Source organism: Acomys minous (assembly GCF_964271855.1).
Source record: "Acomys minous genome assembly, chromosome: 2".
Classification (NCBI taxonomy): Eukaryota; Metazoa; Chordata; class Mammalia; order Rodentia; family Muridae; genus Acomys; species Acomys minous.
Genome location: NC_140484.1, coordinates 100332265 through 100350732, shown reverse-complemented (window position 1 = coordinate 100350732; position 18468 = coordinate 100332265). Strand labels below are relative to the sequence as shown.

Below are 18468 nucleotides of genomic sequence, written 5' to 3'. Positions count from 1 at the left end.
GGAACTGGAGCTATAGACATTTGTTAATCACTGTGGGGGTGCTGGGAATTGAACCGGGATCTCTGCAAGACTCATTTTTAACCACTGAGCCATCTCTCCAGCCCCCAGGTCTATGGTGACCTAGCTGGAGAACATAATCAGCCGAAAACACAGACTGTACCGAGAGCGCTGTAAGCCAGGCACGCTGGCTATACAGAGACTGGAGTGTCTGACTCCCTCAGCTCAAGCCCTGTCCCACGCTGACCAGCTCATACCTTGGGCAACTTAATCTCCAAGCTTCGAGTTCCTGTAAAAGCTAGGCCTCTTGGGGTTGCTCAGGGGAATACAGTGGTCCTTAACCATCTGTGGACGCCTGGAATATAGACAGTACTGACCCCCTTGTCCACTGTGTGTTGTCTATATGCCCTGCAGCATTGCCGCCTATTGGGCAGAGCTAATGTGCCATACACTTACACCCTGGTGCCTCCTGGGTGGTACCATTCTCCTCTTTGAGGCCATTAGTGAGGAATTTCAGGATTACTTGAATGCAAGCACTGGGATGTTGTGACAGTTGGTCTGGTAACCGAGATACCTACTGGATGACTAATGGGCAGGTGCAGCGCACATCGTGGACATGCTGGACAGACAGATGCTCTATGTTCCGGGAGGGATAGAGTGGGATCATGTGAGACTTCATTGTGCTACTCGGAACAATATACAATTTACAGCTCAACTGTGGCGGTCAGAGGTAGCGCCATGGCAGAGCCTTCATCTAAATTACATCAGGCCCTTGATTGCCGCCCCCCCCCAAAAAAAAACAAGCAAAGAAAAGACCCTTATGAACTGATGTTTTTCCCTTGATTTTCCATTTAACACTTTTAGACTGTGAGTGATATGTTAATTGACACAGAGGAAAGTGAACTACCCTACCGCAAACGGGAAAGCTACGGGGACCAAGCTCAGCCTAGTGTCCCCCATTTCCGTGATAGCAGCCCTATGGCCACAGCACACCCACCTTCAGGCCAGGGTTCTTCCTCATGCGAAGCCTTCCCATCCACATGTCGGTCAGCAACATCTGGCTGCAGGTGTGAGCGATGAAGTCCCTGTGCTTGGCTGCCACAGCCAGCTTGAGGCAGGTTGAGTTGCTCCAGTTTTTGAGCTCGTAGGTCAGAAGTTTCATGGCAACCTGCTCATCATGCTTGTAAGACTGGTCTAACAGCTCCACAGCGAGCTGGCCAAAATCTCTGGAGGGGAAAAAAAAAATGATGCCAGTATCAGTAAAGCCATAGGGGCTATGAGTTTGTGCTAAGACATATGTGCCCATTGGAGCTTGGAGAGCCACAAGACACAGAAGGGAGGATTGAAAGTGGCTTTGAGGCCCTCTGAACGTTCTCAGTACCTGTCCCCAGAAGAGGGGGCAGCAAGTAGCAGGCTCTGTGACTGCTCAGGAAAGGGACTGATCACTCTTCCTGCAACAGAGCTTTAGAGGGGCCAAACTACGTCCCTTGGTCCCCAAGGAGACAAGGTCCTTTTCCTTGAGCTGTACACAGAACAATGAGGCAGATGGAAAAGACAGGGTCTGTGGGGTTGCAAGTGGTAACCAGTGGCTACTACTTCCGGGGTCAGGGAGTCAGGCAAGCGGAGCACCAGGATGGCTTGTGGGTGCTGGCTAGGTTCTAGTTTTAAATACGGGTGCTGGCCATTGCCATGTATTTGGCAGACACCAAACATTTAAACCACGTGCTTCTCGTGTATTATGTAAGACTTCAACAAGGCATTGAATACAGGATAAAGCAATATTCTCAGTGCAACGAGATAGAGTACAGCTGTCATGGGGCCCAGAGCAAGACATCTGATTGCTAACGGCACGGAAATGGAGAAAGTGACACAGCTGAATTTTGAACAAAGTTGGTTCTTTTTTCCTCATGACCCTGATTCCAATATTTAATGACAGCTCTTTCCCTCTCCTTTGTCCTTTTCTTTCTTTCTTTCTTTCTTTCTTTCTTTCTTTTTTCTTTCTTTTTTTTTTGTCATGAGATATGATTCCTCTCTGGCTTCACTTCTCGGATGTCTCTTGAAGATTCTGCCGTGTACAGTACTTTCTGGTCCCTGTCCTAGCCTTCAGGGTGACAGGTCATCATGGGACATATCTCTGTTCTTGAAAGCCTTGGGCTCTGGAGTTAGAGGGATGGCTTAGTGAGTAAGAACACTTGTCTCTCTTGCAGAGGACGCAGGTGTAGTTCCCACCATCCACACCTGAAACTACCTGAAACTCCAGGTCCAGAGGATTGGATGCCCTCTTCAGACCTTCTCAAGCACCAGGCACATGCATGGCACACACACACACACACACACACACACACACACACACACACACACACACACATACACAGAGAGAGAGAGAGAGAGAGAGAGAGAGAGACAGAGAGAGACAGAGACAGAGACAGAGACAGAGACAGAGACAGAGACAGAGAGACAGACAGAGAGAGTCAAAATATTCATAAAATAAAAATAAAATAAAACATTTAAAGCCTTAGGTTCTAACACTTAGAAGCCAGCTAATCATTTTGGAAATCACTGAATCCAGAGCAGAAACTTCCAAACAAAGCATGCAATATCCTGCCACAGCTCCTGGCAGGGTCTGCCTTAAGTTCATGTGCCTACAAAGCCATCCCTAGCCTTCAGAGTTCCAGGCTGGCACGTGATGAGCTTGGAAAGGGCTGGTCTCCCCTAACAACAGATAAAACCCCAGACAAGCCAGAGGGCAGCATCCCTTCTTCACTGGCCTTAGACTGCAGGGACAGGCAGGCAGACACAGCGTCATTGCTTACTGTAGCCAATAGGTCTGCAGAACCAGGGCGGGTTTAGGAAACATGAGCTATAACCGACGAACTGCTGAAAGCTTGCTGTGATCAAGTCCAAATGTGATCAAGTCCAGGCCCACCCAACTAGGTTCTCACAGCGATTGTAGAACCCGCTCTTCCAGTAGATGAAAGAGAAAAGGAACTGCACTGCCCTCTGGCCAATACCAGGCTCTCTTTAGCTGTCGGCCCAGCTCCAGGGGAAGAAGAATCCAGAAGTCTTCCAGACATCCAGAGCCCGTGTAGGGATGTGTTGAAGTTTATACAACATAAGTGAGTGTCTCCTTACCAAATTTATTTCACTACCTTTGCATCAAAGCAAAGAAGTTTGCTTTATCGTCTGCATGAGAAAGGAACAGACCAAACCATTAGCAGCTCAGAAGTAACCCAGAGGCACAGCAGTGAAAATACCGACAGACGTAATGGGCAACACGATTTATGAGTAAGCCTCAGCCCACAATGGTCCTTAAATGAGAAGTGCGGTGGTCAGGCCTTCATCAGGGAGAGCATCAGGGCAGTCAGTAGTCAGCCGCATCCTCGGATTCCTTCAAGATACTCACTTGGAATTGTTGTCCAGATCCTGGGAGATGTCATCCACCAGCTCGCTCTCGGAGGATTCGTGGGCCATAGCCTTATAGAGCTTACAGGCCACCAAGGCCTTCGCCATGCACTCTTCCCCGCGCTGCCACAGGAAGACAGCCATCTTCTGGCGCTTCATGAGCACAGCCCACACCATGAGCTCATGGTACGGGTACTGGAACCGACTCACGGCGGGGTCATCCACATCGATGTCAATCTCTTCCTCTTTCTTCTTTTTCTTTTTCTTCTTCCCTTTGGCTGGAGGTTCATCATCCTGAGGAGAGAAAAACACACTTAAAAAAAAATAGCTCTTCCTAAAAGGGCAACACATGGGTTGGGAGTTAAAAGAGAAGAGAAGACATCCGTGTCAGGAGCAACTGAGAGACTTGGTAAGCCAGGCTTCCCATCACCAGTCTGCATACAGATTCCTTTGAGAAGGCGCATGTGTTTATTATGAAAAGCAAATCGCTTAAACCAAGTGACCTGAAAAGGAATGTTGCTGTTCGAATAACTCACTGCACTGGGTTAGCCTTTTTTTTTTTTCTTTAGAAGGTTTTAACCAAGGAGAGAAAACAACACCCTTCTGCAAAAACAAAACAAAACAAAAACAAACAAACAAACCTCCCCATAAACCAAATTCAGATAGCACAACAGGAAAGGTGAAATCACTCTTTGTCTCTTGCGGGACATCTTCCAACACAGCAGAACACCAATACTTGTTTGCAAGATGTAGCTGAACTAGAAAGTAATAGAAACAGTGTAGGCAGAGTCTGGTGACACAGGACACCTAACCTGGACACTGAGGCAGGCGGTCACTTTCAAGACCTGCCTGGGCTAGAGAGTGAGTCAAAGGCAAGTCTGGGCAACTTGAGGGAGATTCTGCCTTAAAGTAAAGGGCTTGCAACATGGCATGAGGGACTGAGTTTGTAATCCCAACGCCATGCAGAAGGCCAGCTGAGGCAGCCTGCGCCTGTAATCTCAGCACTGGGAGGCGGGTACAGAGGATTCCTGGGTTTGATGGCCACTCAGTGAGACTGAGCTTCAGTGAAAGACTGTGTCTCAAAATATAAGGTGGAAGGGAAAGACAAGGGATGAGGGATGGGGGGATATGTGCAATTTTTGAAACTCAGGAGATAGGAAAGTGGCCCAGCAGGTTCCTGCAGTCATGTCTAAGGACCAGAGTTCAGTTCCCAGGACATACATGGTAGAAGGAGAGAACTGACCGACATCTGCAAGCTGTACTCTGACTTCTATTGGCATGTAATGCACATGTGCACACACACACACACACACCCCACATACAAATAAGATGTAATAAAAAGAAAATGCAGAACAAGAATTACGTATCACTGACAGGGAGAAGAGGCTAGAGTGTGCATAAAAGCTTGTAAAGGTGAAGTAACTGTTAGGAAAACGAAAATTACCAACTTCAACTCTGTAAGACAGGAAGCCTGAGTGAATTTGTATTCCCAGTGCCTAACATCAAGGAAATGAAAAATAAACTAAAAACAGGACTGCGAGCAGAGTGTTACACAGGCACACCCAGGGGAGAATGGTGGGAGGACACGGGAGGAGTTGGAGGGAGTTAATGAGGGTAGATTTGATTGATTAAAACACAGTATATGCATGTATGCAATTCTCAGTGAGAAAGAAAAGTTGTTTTAGATATAATAACATTAGGCTGGGGAGATGCCTCAGTGGGTGAAATGCTTGCCTCTGAAGTGGGATGGCTGAGTTCAGGTCTCTAGGACTCATGTAGGAGCTGGGTAGCTGTCATATCTGCCTGTGATCCTCACCCTTAGGAGGCAGACATGAGATTTCCCCATGCCCAGCTGGTTGGATAAAGTAGTTGTAATTAACAAGCTTCCGGTTCAGTGAGAGATCCTGCCTCAATAAATACAGAGCATCTGAGGAAACTGTGATGACAACCTCAGCCCTGCATGCACTCACACACATAGGAAGACAACAGCACACACACAGGAAAATGCAGGGCACACACACATACACAGGACACACATACAACACAGTACAGCATGCACACACAGGAAGAAAACAGCATACATACACATACAGGAATACACAGCACACACACAGAGGACATACATACAGCACAACACACACACACACACACACACACACACACACACACACACACACACACACAGCACTTTAAGTTTTTAAAGGTCTAAGAGCTTCTTTTAGGATTCAGGCCACTCATCTAAGATTTTGGTGAGTTGGACAGAGTACTTATTCATGGAAAACATCGCTCAGTCTAAAAGCTTTCACGGAATGACCAAGATATCACAAACTACCCCAGACACGGTCTACTTACTTCCATTCCCAGAAGTTTAAGTGCTTTCGGCTGCATAATGAAGAAGCAGGAAAAGACACGTTTACTCAGATAACTGTCAGTACTGTGTTGATTAAGTTAAATACTTTGTATCACTATTAATTAATGACAATATCCAAGCGGGGGAATGCTTTCATATGGAAAGCATCTGTCTGCAGAAGTCAGCTGGGAAAGACACACACACACACACACACACACACACACACACACACACACACAACCTTCCTTATAAGTAGAAGCAAATGAATCTCGCCTTACAGATTGTGGAGTGTGGAAGGCTCCCTACAGCTCTGACATTTACATGACCAGGGAGCTGACAGGCTGGAGCAAGAAAAAGCATGGTGGCAGGTCAGGGATTAGCTTTGATTTTGGTGGAGGAATAGGATGTAATATTGTGGCGTGGGAATGGCTTGCCACAGCTGTCTTGGATGCCTTAGGTATATGGTGAGTTTGGCTATGATTGTTTGACCAGCAGGGAGCCCTTGACTTTTGAGGGGTGGGCGGGGGCAACAAATGTTGTTCTGTGTTCCTTGCTTTGGAAGATGACAGCAGCTCTAGTGATTGGCGGCAGGGCAGTTTGAGAGAACAGAAACATGGGGCGCAGGAGGAAGGCTACTGTGGGAAAAGAGGGAGGGCAGACATACTTAACAGGTTGCACTGCCTGGCCCAGTCATAAGACGTGATGTGAGTGGCCGCATGTGAGGCTGGGGGGTCAGGGCAGAGGCAAGGTGATGTATTCGGGGACAGGTGGAGTGAAGAGCTGCATCCTGCACAGGTGGACTTAGGGGAACACAAGGAACCACATGTCACTCGGGAGACACAGGGCACTGCGTGTCTGCTGAGCTCTACCCTCTTAGGGCCAAACAGGTTGTTGTAGAGAGTCCGGAAGCTTTTCCGAGTGTAGTTGCAGCGGTAGGCGCCTCCCATGAGGTACTCCAGCACCAGCCCTATGTCGATGAGGCTGATGTGGTAATCAGGTGGAAGGTTGCTCTGTAAGAAAGGGAGTGCGCAGTGAGGACAGCATCCCACAAGTTAGGCCTATGCCACGATCCCAGGGGCAACTGGCTGTCACCGTAGCAACAATATTCAGTCTGTTACCATGTGATGCACGGGGGGATGACAGGTTAAACCACATTCCAGAAATTGGCTTGAGCTTTTCCATTGAGAAGAAAGAGTTAGACTCCAAACTACTATAGAAGTCTATGGCACCCCCGGGGCCAGACAGAGTGGCCTGTAGTTGGCATGTGGAGGAGGGAGAGTAGTGTGGTGCCAGTGGACTATCAGCAGGCCTATTTTGACACCCTTGATTGCCCCTGGCAGAGGGGCTAGCCTCAAGGAGTGGGTCTCATGGGAACCTGTAGGATGTCAGAGTATTTTTTTTAGGGGTGGAGCCTCACTGGTGAAAGCTTAAATGGTACTCTGTGACTCTGGGGGCCATTGGATCTTCAGTAAAAAACACATCCAGCAGCGACATGGTATGACTAGGAGCTACGAACTGAATCGTATCAGTGTGGAAGAGGGTCTGCTGGGACACAGTCCCGATGGCGAGAACCAACGTCCTTCACTGTGTCACTCATCCGCATCCTAGATCGGCTGAATGTGTTGCTGATTTTGCAATAGCTGAAATGATGTTGGTACACTGGGATCCATCAAATGTCCTTTTTATAAGTAGACTTGCCAAGCCGGGCGTGGTGGCGCACGCCTTTAGTCCCAGCACTCGGGAGGCAGAGGCAGGAGGATCTCTGTGAGTTCAAGGCCAGCCTGGTCTACAAAGTGAGTCCAAGACAGTCAAGGCTACACAGAGAGACCCTGTCTTGAAAAACTAAAAAAAAGTAGACTTGCCACCCTGGCTGAATCCTTTACTCCTGAAATACGTATTTCTTCAGCTCCTAATATGATAAGTGGGCATGTTGGGTATCTCTTACTGGTGGGACCTTTTCTTTTCTCAGTGCAAGAGATTGAGCTCAAGTTTTCATACATCGTAGGTATGCGCTCTACCGTTGAGCTACATCCTGGCCCAAGGATTTCTTATTGGCAACAAGAAGACGCAGGCCTGCTTGTAAGGAGCTGGATGCTAGGGGAGTAGGATGGAGCTGCGAAGAGCTCAGCGCAGCACCGTGTGTCACTCACAGGAGGAGGGTGTGGCTGGCAATGCCAAGGTAGGTTGTTTGGGGTGAGTAAGGGTTTCCAGGAGGTGGTGACATAGGAGTGGTGGAACAGGCATGGTGGGGGTAAAAAGAGAAAAGGCAAGTGCTGTGGGTGAGTGGAGCTGTGTCCCAGACAGAATATAGCCTCCCAGGGCTCCCTGTGTTAAGGTGGGTTGGTGTAGAATGTGGTGGAAGGTGGCGGGAGGGCGTAGGGGGCGTGGGCATGGGCCAGGATCCATGGGGATTTGTGTGTCCTGGAGGGAGCTTGAACTTCAGACAATTTGGGGGTGTCGATTCTGAACAGGGAATCAAGCGAAGGAAGGAGGACTACAGGAGGAGGGGCGATTGTCCACGTCCTTCAGCTGTGGAATGGTTGGCCTTGAACTTGAAGAGCACTCACTGTGGAAGGGTGCACTTCTTCATCTGTCTTCCACCTGGGTCTTGAGGGAGGACGCAGAATTCTTGTGTGTGGACCCAGGCTCTGGCTAGAGGCCTCTGAGGTCCCTCAGTTCCCAGATCCACTGAGAAATCATATTCTTGTATTCTTAGAACTGAATATCCAGGCCGCTCTCTCACTCTAGAGAGGCGGATTCTCTGCGAGAGCCGCATCTCATTTCTAACTTGTAGACAGGACACGAGAGAAGCCACAGTAGGACTGACTGACGGAGGAGAGTCACAGGAACACAGGCTGACTATAGTGGGGATCCCTGGAGAGTGAGGAGAGCAGCCCCGCCTCAGAAACAAAGGACTTGCAAAGGCTGAGAATCTCCTCAGACAGAACACACAGACTTCCTGGGGAGCCTCCTATTGACACTTCTGGGGTCACCTTGGTGCTACACTATAATCAAGTGGTTATCAGTGTGTTCCTGGGCTGTGATAAAGCTTATTCTATCTCCCCTCTACTTGAAGTTTTACTTTTGGTTTTTTGCGGGTTTTTGTTGTTGTTTTTTGGTCCGTATGTGTTTGTTTGGCATGCATGAATGTGTGTACCTGTGTTTGTGTGTGGGTGTACATATGGATATATGTGTGTGCACATGTGTAAGGAGACCTAAGGTTGATGTCCAGTGTCTTCTTCAACTTCTCTCTACTGTATATATTGAAGTACAGCCTCCAATGAACTTGGAGCTTGCCAACTTACTTCAAAGATTCCTTGCCTCTACCTCAGGCAGGCTAGGGTTATGGTGGGGGCAGGAATCATGTCTATCCAGGTTAGATTTTTACAATTAGTTATATGTGTGTATATATATATATGCATATATATATGCATACATATATATACACACACACACATATGGTGTGTGTGTGTGTGTGTGTGTGTGTGCGCGCGCATGCACACACATGTACATGTGCCACAGTCCACCTGTTGAAGTCAGAGGAAAGTCAGCAGGAGTCATTTCTCTCCTTCTACTGTATGAGTCCCAGAGATCAAACTCAGATAGACAAACTAGTCGGCAAACAATTTTGCCTGCTAAGCTGTCTCATGGGACCCAGCCTAGCGTTTATTTGATTCTAGAAATCCAAACTCCAGCTCTCATGCTTTCAAGCACCTTACAGCCATCTCCCTGGCCCTTTTTCTTCTTCTCTTTTTAAAGTTATACATAAACTCTTATGTATACAGAGGAACAGAGGAAGTCATTATTCCCTATGTCTCAATTAGAAACAGTACGTTGTTTGTAATCATTACTTTAGCACCAGATGCCAGCAGGAGGTTGGGAAAGGGCAAATGCACTCACCTTCTTCACGTCCCTCACCAGCAGGTGAAGCGTGTTTGGCGGGCCCAGTCTCTGAAACGGAAGCAGTCAGCCACAGTGAGCGGGCTCGACTCTTCAACTCTGGAGCAAAGTTCTACCCCGCTGAAGTGTGTGCGGTGTACTACTGGCTTGTCTCTTTCAGAAGATAACTGGCTGTGGTTACCACACTCAAATGCGTGTGGAACACTTTGGAATAATTGTAGTGTTCCTTCAAGGCTAAATATGCACGTGTTTTTACACCATTCCTGCCACTGAAAGTCTTAGAGCAGGGAAGAAGTTATACATTTTCAAACCTTGAATTGTACGAGTGCAGGCGAAGCTATTTTCATCCAAACGCTTCACCTGCCAACACAACACACAGCTCCTGACTGGTAAAACTTGTTTCCGCTGTAGCCCACGGAAACGTGAGGGTCCTAAGCAACAACCGAATAACAGCCCCGATGACTGTTCAGTCTGCTGACACTTTAAGGACACGAGGCCCTCTTGCACAAGAGCACAAGATGTAAATGCTTGTGAAGCAATTGATGGTTCAGCTGGCCTTTTCCCTGTTGCACAGGCAACACATGAGTCATCACTCGGAACTGAATCTGAGTGGTTCCCCCCAGGCTAGTGATCTACAGCACTGTCCTCCTTCTCCACATGAGCTGCACCTCCTGCCAAGCTCCTGACCCCCAGGGAAATGCCTAATGCTGCAATGTTCTCTGTTGCTAAGTCATGGTGTCCAGTGGTTTGGGGCCCGTGGGTGCTCAGTAGCTTAGGGCACTTTCACCTCAGAGGTAACTCTATGAGGCTATGAGCCCACGGTACAGCGACAATCATCTGTCTATGCCAGCTGGAGTTCATGGCTGGCTGGCAAGGCGTAGCTGCTAAGGATATGAATGCAGACTGGCCAGGAACAAGTGAGAAATAACTGCTTCCCTCTACATGGTCTGTACTCCGCTGAGCGCCTCTGTTTTTTTTTTTTTTTTTTCTTTTTCTGCATAAGATGTGTCAGTGATCAGAGTATTCTTGGTGCTAGGTCGCCTCCACCCTCCCTCCTGGGATGCTCACGGTGTTGTAAAGCTCCTCCAGCCTCGGGATGGTGAGGAAGTGTTGCATGTTCACTCCGTTTTCGATCAGGAGCTTCACAAAGTCAACCCGATCTAAGACAAGAGCATCCAGCATGGCTTGCTCCAGGGCGTTCACCTGTGTGAAATCCAGAAGCGAGACCTTGAGCTGCCTCCCCAGAGACTCCAGGCAGGAGACCTTAGGGCAGGCACATCATGGAAAGTTCCAGAATGTTCTGAGCTGTATTCTCTGAAGGTTTTGTTTTGGTTTTGGTTTTGTTGACCTGATGCTGGGACTTGAGCCTATGACCTCATATATGCCAGTCAGGAGCTCTACTAAGGGCCTGCACCCTGGCCTGTGTCTCCCAGGGTTGTTTCCTTTTAATAAACACGCCTTAACCTTCTTTCTTCTCCTCTCAGTCTGAACCCCGCATATTCTATCAAAGTTTGTAAGGGATTTCATCTTTTTAAAAAATGAGTCAAAGAGGGCTAGAGAGTTGGCTCAGAAGTTAAGAACACTTCATTGTTCTTGAAGAGGGCCCAGGTTCAATTCCCAGCACTTACAGTTCACAACTTATCCATCAACTCCAGTCCCAGGGGACCCAATGCCTTCTTCTGACCACTGCAAGTGCTAGGCATGTACATAGTGCACACACATGCACACAGCCAAAACACCCACACACATAAAATAATAAGAATAAATACATCTAAAAGATCTTAATGAGTTGAGTACAAGCATCCCAATGTTCCCTAACTTAGTTTCTCTCTGCTCTTTCCCTGACTGGGGAAACATCTTTTGGCAGTGGTAGGAGCATGTGGGCACATCACAGGCCACGCTGTGTGGGCGAGTGACCACAGCCTACTATTTATGGAACAAAGGTACCACTCCGAAAGGAAGCTTTGGTCATCTTACTCATGGCAGCTTGGCAGCCATACAGACACTTGGTGCAAGAAAATATGGGAAACAAACATATTTACATATTTACAATTCATGCAACACACCCCCTTGAAGATAGAGCTAGTGGTAGCGTGGAGAGGGGTAGAAGTTAGGGACCAGGAGCTACCCAGCTTGAGAGACTGAAGCCATTCTGGCATGATGTTTCCAGATATCCCTGCTGCTGAGACCCAGCCTCTGCAGTGACAATCAAACACCACAGTGACAACCACTTCTATTTATGAAGCTGTTTTGACAACTACATCATAGTGAACACACTACTGCTATAGAAATATTAACACTAGCCCACCAATCCTCCATTCTGGTGGGGATGAAGCAAAGGTACCTAAAGCATCCTTTCCCCGGAGAACCAGAATAACGCCAGCCCTGGTCTCTGCAATCTCGGGACACAGAGCAAGGACTTTGCACACACCCAGTTCAGCAGCTCAATCTTCCGGGGGTCCGTCTCTTCCTCCACTTCCTCTTTCACTTTGCCTTTCTTCTTGCCTTTTCCTTTCCCTCTTCCCTTGGTGGTGGCTGTGGGTGGCTTCTTCTCCTTCTCTGTGACTTTGGTGTCCACTGGAGGGGCCAGGCTTCCCAGTGGCTGCAATCCACACCAAGCAGGGTTGGACAAAGAGCAAGATTTCCCCCTTAATCTCAGACAAGCATAGTGACACCCTGAACCTTAATGTGCGCACACTCCTATATATACATATACACATACCCACATACTCAACAGCACAGAATCACACACATCCACACATGAATGGTTCCTACACATATATACATTATAAGGTTCATACATGCACATTTATATTCACGCAAATGATGCTTCGTGTGCACATGGTGAAGATGTATACACCCATGGATAGAGCTATAGACACGTACATGAATACACACACATGCATACACCCAAGCCATATACGCACCAGCACACACAGAGATTAACACATGTATACACACAAACTCTGTCACTGTGGCCTGGCTATCTGATGAAGAAGATCCTGATACTATGTACCACAGTGGGAGCAGCTGTGGCCTGGAGAAATCACCCGGCACAAAGACTTACTTGGTCTGATGCAATGGCAGTATGTATTTGGAGTGGATAACATGTTGATTGATGATGGGTGTATTTTAAGAAAAGGATGCTGGGAGGCAAATTAAAAGGTACCGGAGCGTGTGCTGATGGTCCTCTCGTGATAGGAGTCTGTGACTGTGAATGGTTAGAGGCAACAGGTAAAAAACGAGTTGCTGTTCAGGGAGAAATGTGAATGGGAGATTGTTGTGGTTAAAGCAGCACTGGCAGGTGCCTTGGAGTCATGTGGTGATGGATGGAGGCTTCAGGAGCATGTGCAGTGTGGTGATGGGTGGAGGCTTCAGGAGCATGTGCAGTGTGGTGGTGTGTGGAGGCTTCAGGAGCATGTGCAATGTGGTGATGGGTGGAGGCTTCAGGAGCATGTGCAGTGTGGTGATGGGTGAAGGCTTCAGGAGCATGTGCAGTGTGATGATGGGTGGAAGTTTCAGGAGCATGTGCAGTGTGGTGATGGGTGGAGGCTTCAGGAGCATGTGCAGTGTGGTGATGGGTGGAGGCTTCAGGAGCATGTGCAGTGTGGTGATGGGTGGAGGCTTCAGGAGCATGTGCAGTGTGGTGATGGGTGGAGGCTTCAGGAGCATGTGCAGTGTGGTGATGGGTGGAGGCTTCAGGAGCATGTGCAATGTGGTGATGGGTGGAGGTTTCAGGAGCATGTGCAGTGTGTTGATGGGTAGAGGCTTCAGGAGCATGTGCAGCGTGGTGATGGAGGTTTCAAGAGCACATGCAGTGTGGTGATGGGTGGAGGTTTCAAGGGCTCATGCAGTGGTGACAAAGGTCTCAAGGGTAAAGGGGTACTCGCTTGGGGGAATAGAAGGGAAAAAGAAGTGGGTCTGATCTCCACTAAGTGTGGAACACGGGGCATGATCTCCTGGGTGTGGAACAAGGACTAATGTCATGGTAATACAGCCAGGGTCAGAAACCAAACCACTGTCCCTCTGCTGATGTCCTCCCATCATGCTCTGATGACACAGTCCCTCCTCTTCACTCTTTCTGCTTGCTTTGCTGCATCCTTCTATTTGTCCATTGCTCTGCTTGGGTCACTGGTGACAGTGCTGGTACCCAGGTCCTGGGCATCATCCAGCCCCCTTCATGTCAGGCCCTTAGGTCATCTAACTCCCTTCGGCTTCTCTGCCAGCTCCTTGGGCACAGCGAGCTCCAGCCTTTGTCTCCTCTGTGTGGCCAGTGCTTCTCAGTGTCAAGGCTCTTCTGGGATCTGCCCTCAGCCCTCTTCACTTTTATTTTGCTTTATCCCTTGGCAGTCTCTCTGATGCTTACACCAATGGCCACTGTTTATTTCTGAACACTCTCCCCTGTCCAGTTTCAGCCCACTCTCCTCCCCAAGTTCCTCTGGTGGACTTGGCAGCTCCATCTGCATGTCTCATAGACTCTTTCCTTCTGTATGAGTCAGCTTTCTGCTGTTACAACAAAGTACCAAGAGCTAGAAGATATAAATACATACATATATATATATATATCCTTTGGAGACTGAAACTCCACATCACACGGGGCCAGCTCGGCCCAGGCCCTCCTTGCTGCACTATGAACATGGGGCAAGGTACCACAGTGGGAGCAGCTGTGGACTGGAGAAGTTACCTGCTGAGGCAGGAAACCAGAGAAGGGAGAGGAGGGGTGTCCTTGCTCCTTTTATTTATCCCAACCTCTCCCACAGGAGCTAGCCATGGGCCTGAGGAATGACAGCAACCTCTTCCGAGGGCAGTGGCCTCTGCGTCCTGAGTATCTTCTACCAGATCCCACTGCTTCTTTTTGGTTTTTTGGCTTTTTGGTTTTGTTGTTTGAGACAGGATTTCTCTGTGTAGTCTTCACTGTCCTGGACTCGCTTTGTAGACCAGGCTGGCCTCGAACTCATAGTGATCTGCCTGCCTCTGCCTCCTAAGTGCTGGGATTAAAGGCATGCAACACCATGGCCTGGTCAGATCCCACTTCTCAAGGCTTCCTCCATATCAGCACTATTGCTCTGGGCACAAAGCTTCTAATGGGTGACCCTCCAGGGACAAACCAGAGTCGTTAGGATGCCTGCTATTAAAACAGGCACACAGACAAAAGCAAAACAGAAAGTAAAAAATGTTGCTGAGAAAGCAGAGGTCTCCCAGGAGACATCTTTTCCAAACCAGTCCTTTCCAGGGTCCCTCATCTCCATAAAGTGGCACCCCCCCCTCTATGTGGTCATGCTTCCTACCCAAAACTGCTTAATTCTATCCTGCTCTTGCTTTCTTGTCTGTCTTCACTCTAGGTCCAGATACTCTTTCTCATCTGAGTCATTTCAACAGCCCAAGCTGGACGTGGTGGCGCACATGCCTTTAATCCCAGCACTCAGGAGGCAGAGGCAGGCAAATCTCTTTGAGTTTGAGGCCAGCCTGGTATACAACTGGAGTCCAAGACAGCCAAGGCTACACAGAGAAACCCTGTTTTGAAAAACAAGAGAGAGAGAGAGAGAGAGAGAGAGAGAGAGAGAGAGAGAGAGAGAGAGACTTCAACAGCCTATTAGAGGATCCTGTACAGCTGCCAATGCTTCTGAAAATACAGTCCAAAGCATGTAATGCCACCTGCAGACACCTACACACACACACACACACACACACACACACACACACACACACACAGAGAGAGAGAGAGAGAGAGAGAGAGAGAGAGAGAGAGAGAGAGAGAGAGAGAATAATAGTGATAATAATGATACTGTCAAAAGAGTAAAGGCAGCCTATAGTGCAGTGGTTCTCAACCTTATTAATACTTTGATTCTTACTTTATATGGTGCCTCATGTTGTGGTGACCCCCACCCTTAAAATTATTTTGTTGCTACTTAATAACTACAGTTTTGCTGCTGTTATGAATCATAGTGTAGATATCTGATATGCAGGCTGTCTGATATATAAGCCCCAAAGAGGTTGTGACCCACTGGTTGAGAACCACTGATATAGGATGACGGAATAGATTGCAAGTCAAAGCTATGAAAAGCGATTAATGTTCAGAATATATAGAGAACTCCTAAAACTCAGCAACACAAATCCCATTCAAAAATAAGCAAAAGACTTGAATAGCTATTTCTCCAAAGAATTTCACAAGTGGAAGGGACAGATGCTCACCACCGGGGATAACACAGGAGGCAAAAATGAAAATCTGCTGAGATGCCATCCCAACCCACTAGGATGACTATTACAGGGGAAAAAAATAGAAAATAACACACATTTCTGAGAAAGTAGAGAAATAAGAATGCATGTTGGGTGCAAGTATAAAATTATGTAAGTGTCCTGAAAGATTATGGTGATTACCAAAAACACGGAACATGGAATAATCACATGATTAAGTGAATTAGGACAGAAGCCTTCTTCTGGTTATATTCCCAAAGGAATTTAAGGCAAGACTCAAATGGAGACCTGCACCCCCACATTCATAGCAGTGCTACTCACAGTAGCTAGTATTCACTGATGGCTGGGTGGTAGGCAATGTGAGCACACAAAAAGTAGGATTCCTTTCTTCCTTTGTTCCTCCTTTCATTTCTTTCTTTCTTTCTTTCTTTTTTTTTTTTTTTTTTTTTTTTTTTTTTTGAGACAAGGTCTCACTATGTATCTGCTGGCCTGGAACTCAGACTGATATCAGTCTCACAGTGTTACACTTTTCCTTCTGCCTCCCAACTGCTTGGATTAAAAGTGTGTGCCACCACATGAGGCCTAAAGTGAAACACTTTTTTCAGCCTTAAAAAGAACATGTGGACATGGTGGCATGCCTTTAGTACCAGCACTTGGAAGACAGAGGCAGATGAATCTCTGTGTTAGGCTAGCCGGGTCTACATCGCAAGTTCTAGAACAGCCGGGAATACACCGAGAAATCCTATCGAGAAATGCAAAGCCAAGAACACCAAAAAGGGAGGGAAAAGGAGAGAAAGAGAAGAAAGAAAGGAGGAGAGAAGAGAAAGAAGAGTATTCTGACACATGTTGATACATTCACAGAGCAGGGGGACCTCAAGGATACTGTGCCAAGTGGAAGAAGCTGTCACCCAAGGACAAACACCATGTTTCCACTAGTGAGAGCCCCTGGGCTAGAACTACCCAGCTAAGGCACCCCCAAGGTCCTGTTTGTTAAAAACAAAACAAAGTCTTTCTGCTCAGTAGTGCACCATCACATCCTGGCCAGCTCTCAACCTTCTCCCGAGTCATCCCATCTCACTCTGTATTCCAGCCACAGTGCTCCCATTTCCTAGTTTTTCCCATTTCTTTCTTGCCTCAGTTGGCTCCAGTCGCCTCTCCCTCTGTGGAAGGCGCTTGCTCCTCGTGGCCACCCAGCGCACATCTATCTATTATCATCCAGACTCAGGGTCCACCCATCTTTGTTCAACAGTGTCTTCCCTGGTGTCCCATTACCAATTAGCACCCTATCTTCTCTCCCACGCATGTGCATCTACTACTGTAGCTCCTCCTGAAATTTAGAATCCAACAATTACCTGCCATTTTGTTCCACACCAGCCTCCTCCTCCCTTCCATCTCCCTGCCTCCACGTCTGCCCCCAGTGAAGACTTTGTTAAAGGCTTTTGAGAGTCTGTCTCTATTCACTTCTGTGTCCCCAAGTGCATGAAACAAGGGCACCAGACACAAGAAGCAACCATCAACCAACCTTTCCTAAACTGGCGAATAAAACTATGCGGTTTTGAAAACCCGTTGAGCAAGTGTGAAGCGGCAGCAGCTCATCTCTCTGCCGTGGCTTCTGACCTTGCTGTTGTGGTGAGCAGAGAGGGCGCCAGAGGTGTGGTGGTATCGGGAGAGAGCTTCTAGTTGCTCAGATGAGCTCACCCACTCTGCTTCCTGCCTAACTTCCAGGATGCCAAGAGCACTATGGGTAACCTCAGACGATGAGCTGTAGTCCAGGCTGGCAGAGCCTGCAGTCCTGAAGAGGGGCTTCAGAGGCTGTCTAGAAGAGGGCAGTTGATGGGTGAATATAGCTATTGTACATTTTAGATGTGGACGGTCCACACTAGATGGTTAATGAGTTAAAAGGGAATATTATGGAGAAATCCCAGAGAACAAGCAAAGAGTGGTAGCCTAGAGAGATAGAGATCAGGCTATTGGTGGCATTTGCTTCAGCCGTGAGAAAAATCAGATGAGTGATATAATTGGAGTCTTACAAACCAATAGGGTTGTGACATGGTAGACTAAATCTAGCAGAGTGAAAGATAACAAGAAACAGAATCCTCACCCCAGCTACCCCACACCTATCCCTGGGTGCCACCTGCCTGGCCCTAGAAGAGCCACCATTAGAGCTGTGGGGTGAGGGATGTGTGTAGCAGGCAGTGTGCATGACGGAATCCATGGGGGTTTCTACAGATGGGTTAATAGGGGTGAAATGAACCTGTTTCTGGGCTGAGGGATGAATAGAGCCAGCACAAGGCAGGTGAGAGTCATCTGTGCTGTGCAGCTGAGATCACACCCAACTCAGGGTATTACATCGTAGATACCACACCCTTCAAAGGATATGAGTTGGCATGGACCGCTGAGCTATTATTGCTAGAAATAGTGTCTCTGGCATCCCTTTTGGATCCTCATATGGCTTTCTAGCCTGCCACAAGGCTTATAAGCCTGGTTTAAGCTCTAATTTTTAGGACAAAAGAAGTTGCTTTGATTGAAGAAGTGACTGCCTGAAGGGCACCTGAGTCACTTATGACACAGCTAAGTGTGTGCTCACTGTGGTTGCATGTGTGTGCACCTACACACAGCTTGCC

At 47.9% G+C, this 18468-nt stretch overlaps 1 protein-coding gene across 4 annotated transcripts in view; it reads right to left on the bottom strand.

The window, feature by feature from the left end:
- The window catches only part of TRPM1 (transient receptor potential cation channel subfamily M member 1), a 64699-nt gene that overhangs the window by 32371 nt on the left and 13860 nt on the right, over window positions 1-18468 (bottom strand). Inside the window, exons 10-16 of one of the 4 annotated variants that reach the window (XM_084771979.1) lie at window positions 12081-12251; window positions 10718-10852; window positions 9650-9700; window positions 6619-6759; window positions 5752-5781; window positions 3401-3693; window positions 995-1223 (exon numbers count right to left, since the gene is read on the bottom strand). In XM_084771979.1, coding sequence (XP_084628105.1) covers window positions 995-1223; window positions 3401-3693; window positions 5752-5781; window positions 6619-6759; window positions 9650-9700; window positions 10718-10852; window positions 12081-12251 — 1050 coding nt within the window. The remainder of the gene's footprint in view (window positions 1-994; window positions 1224-3400; window positions 3694-5751; window positions 5782-6618; window positions 6760-9649; window positions 9701-10717; window positions 10853-12080; window positions 12252-18468) is intronic. The other 3 variants (XM_084771976.1, XM_084771977.1, XM_084771978.1) reach the window with 3 other exon arrangements.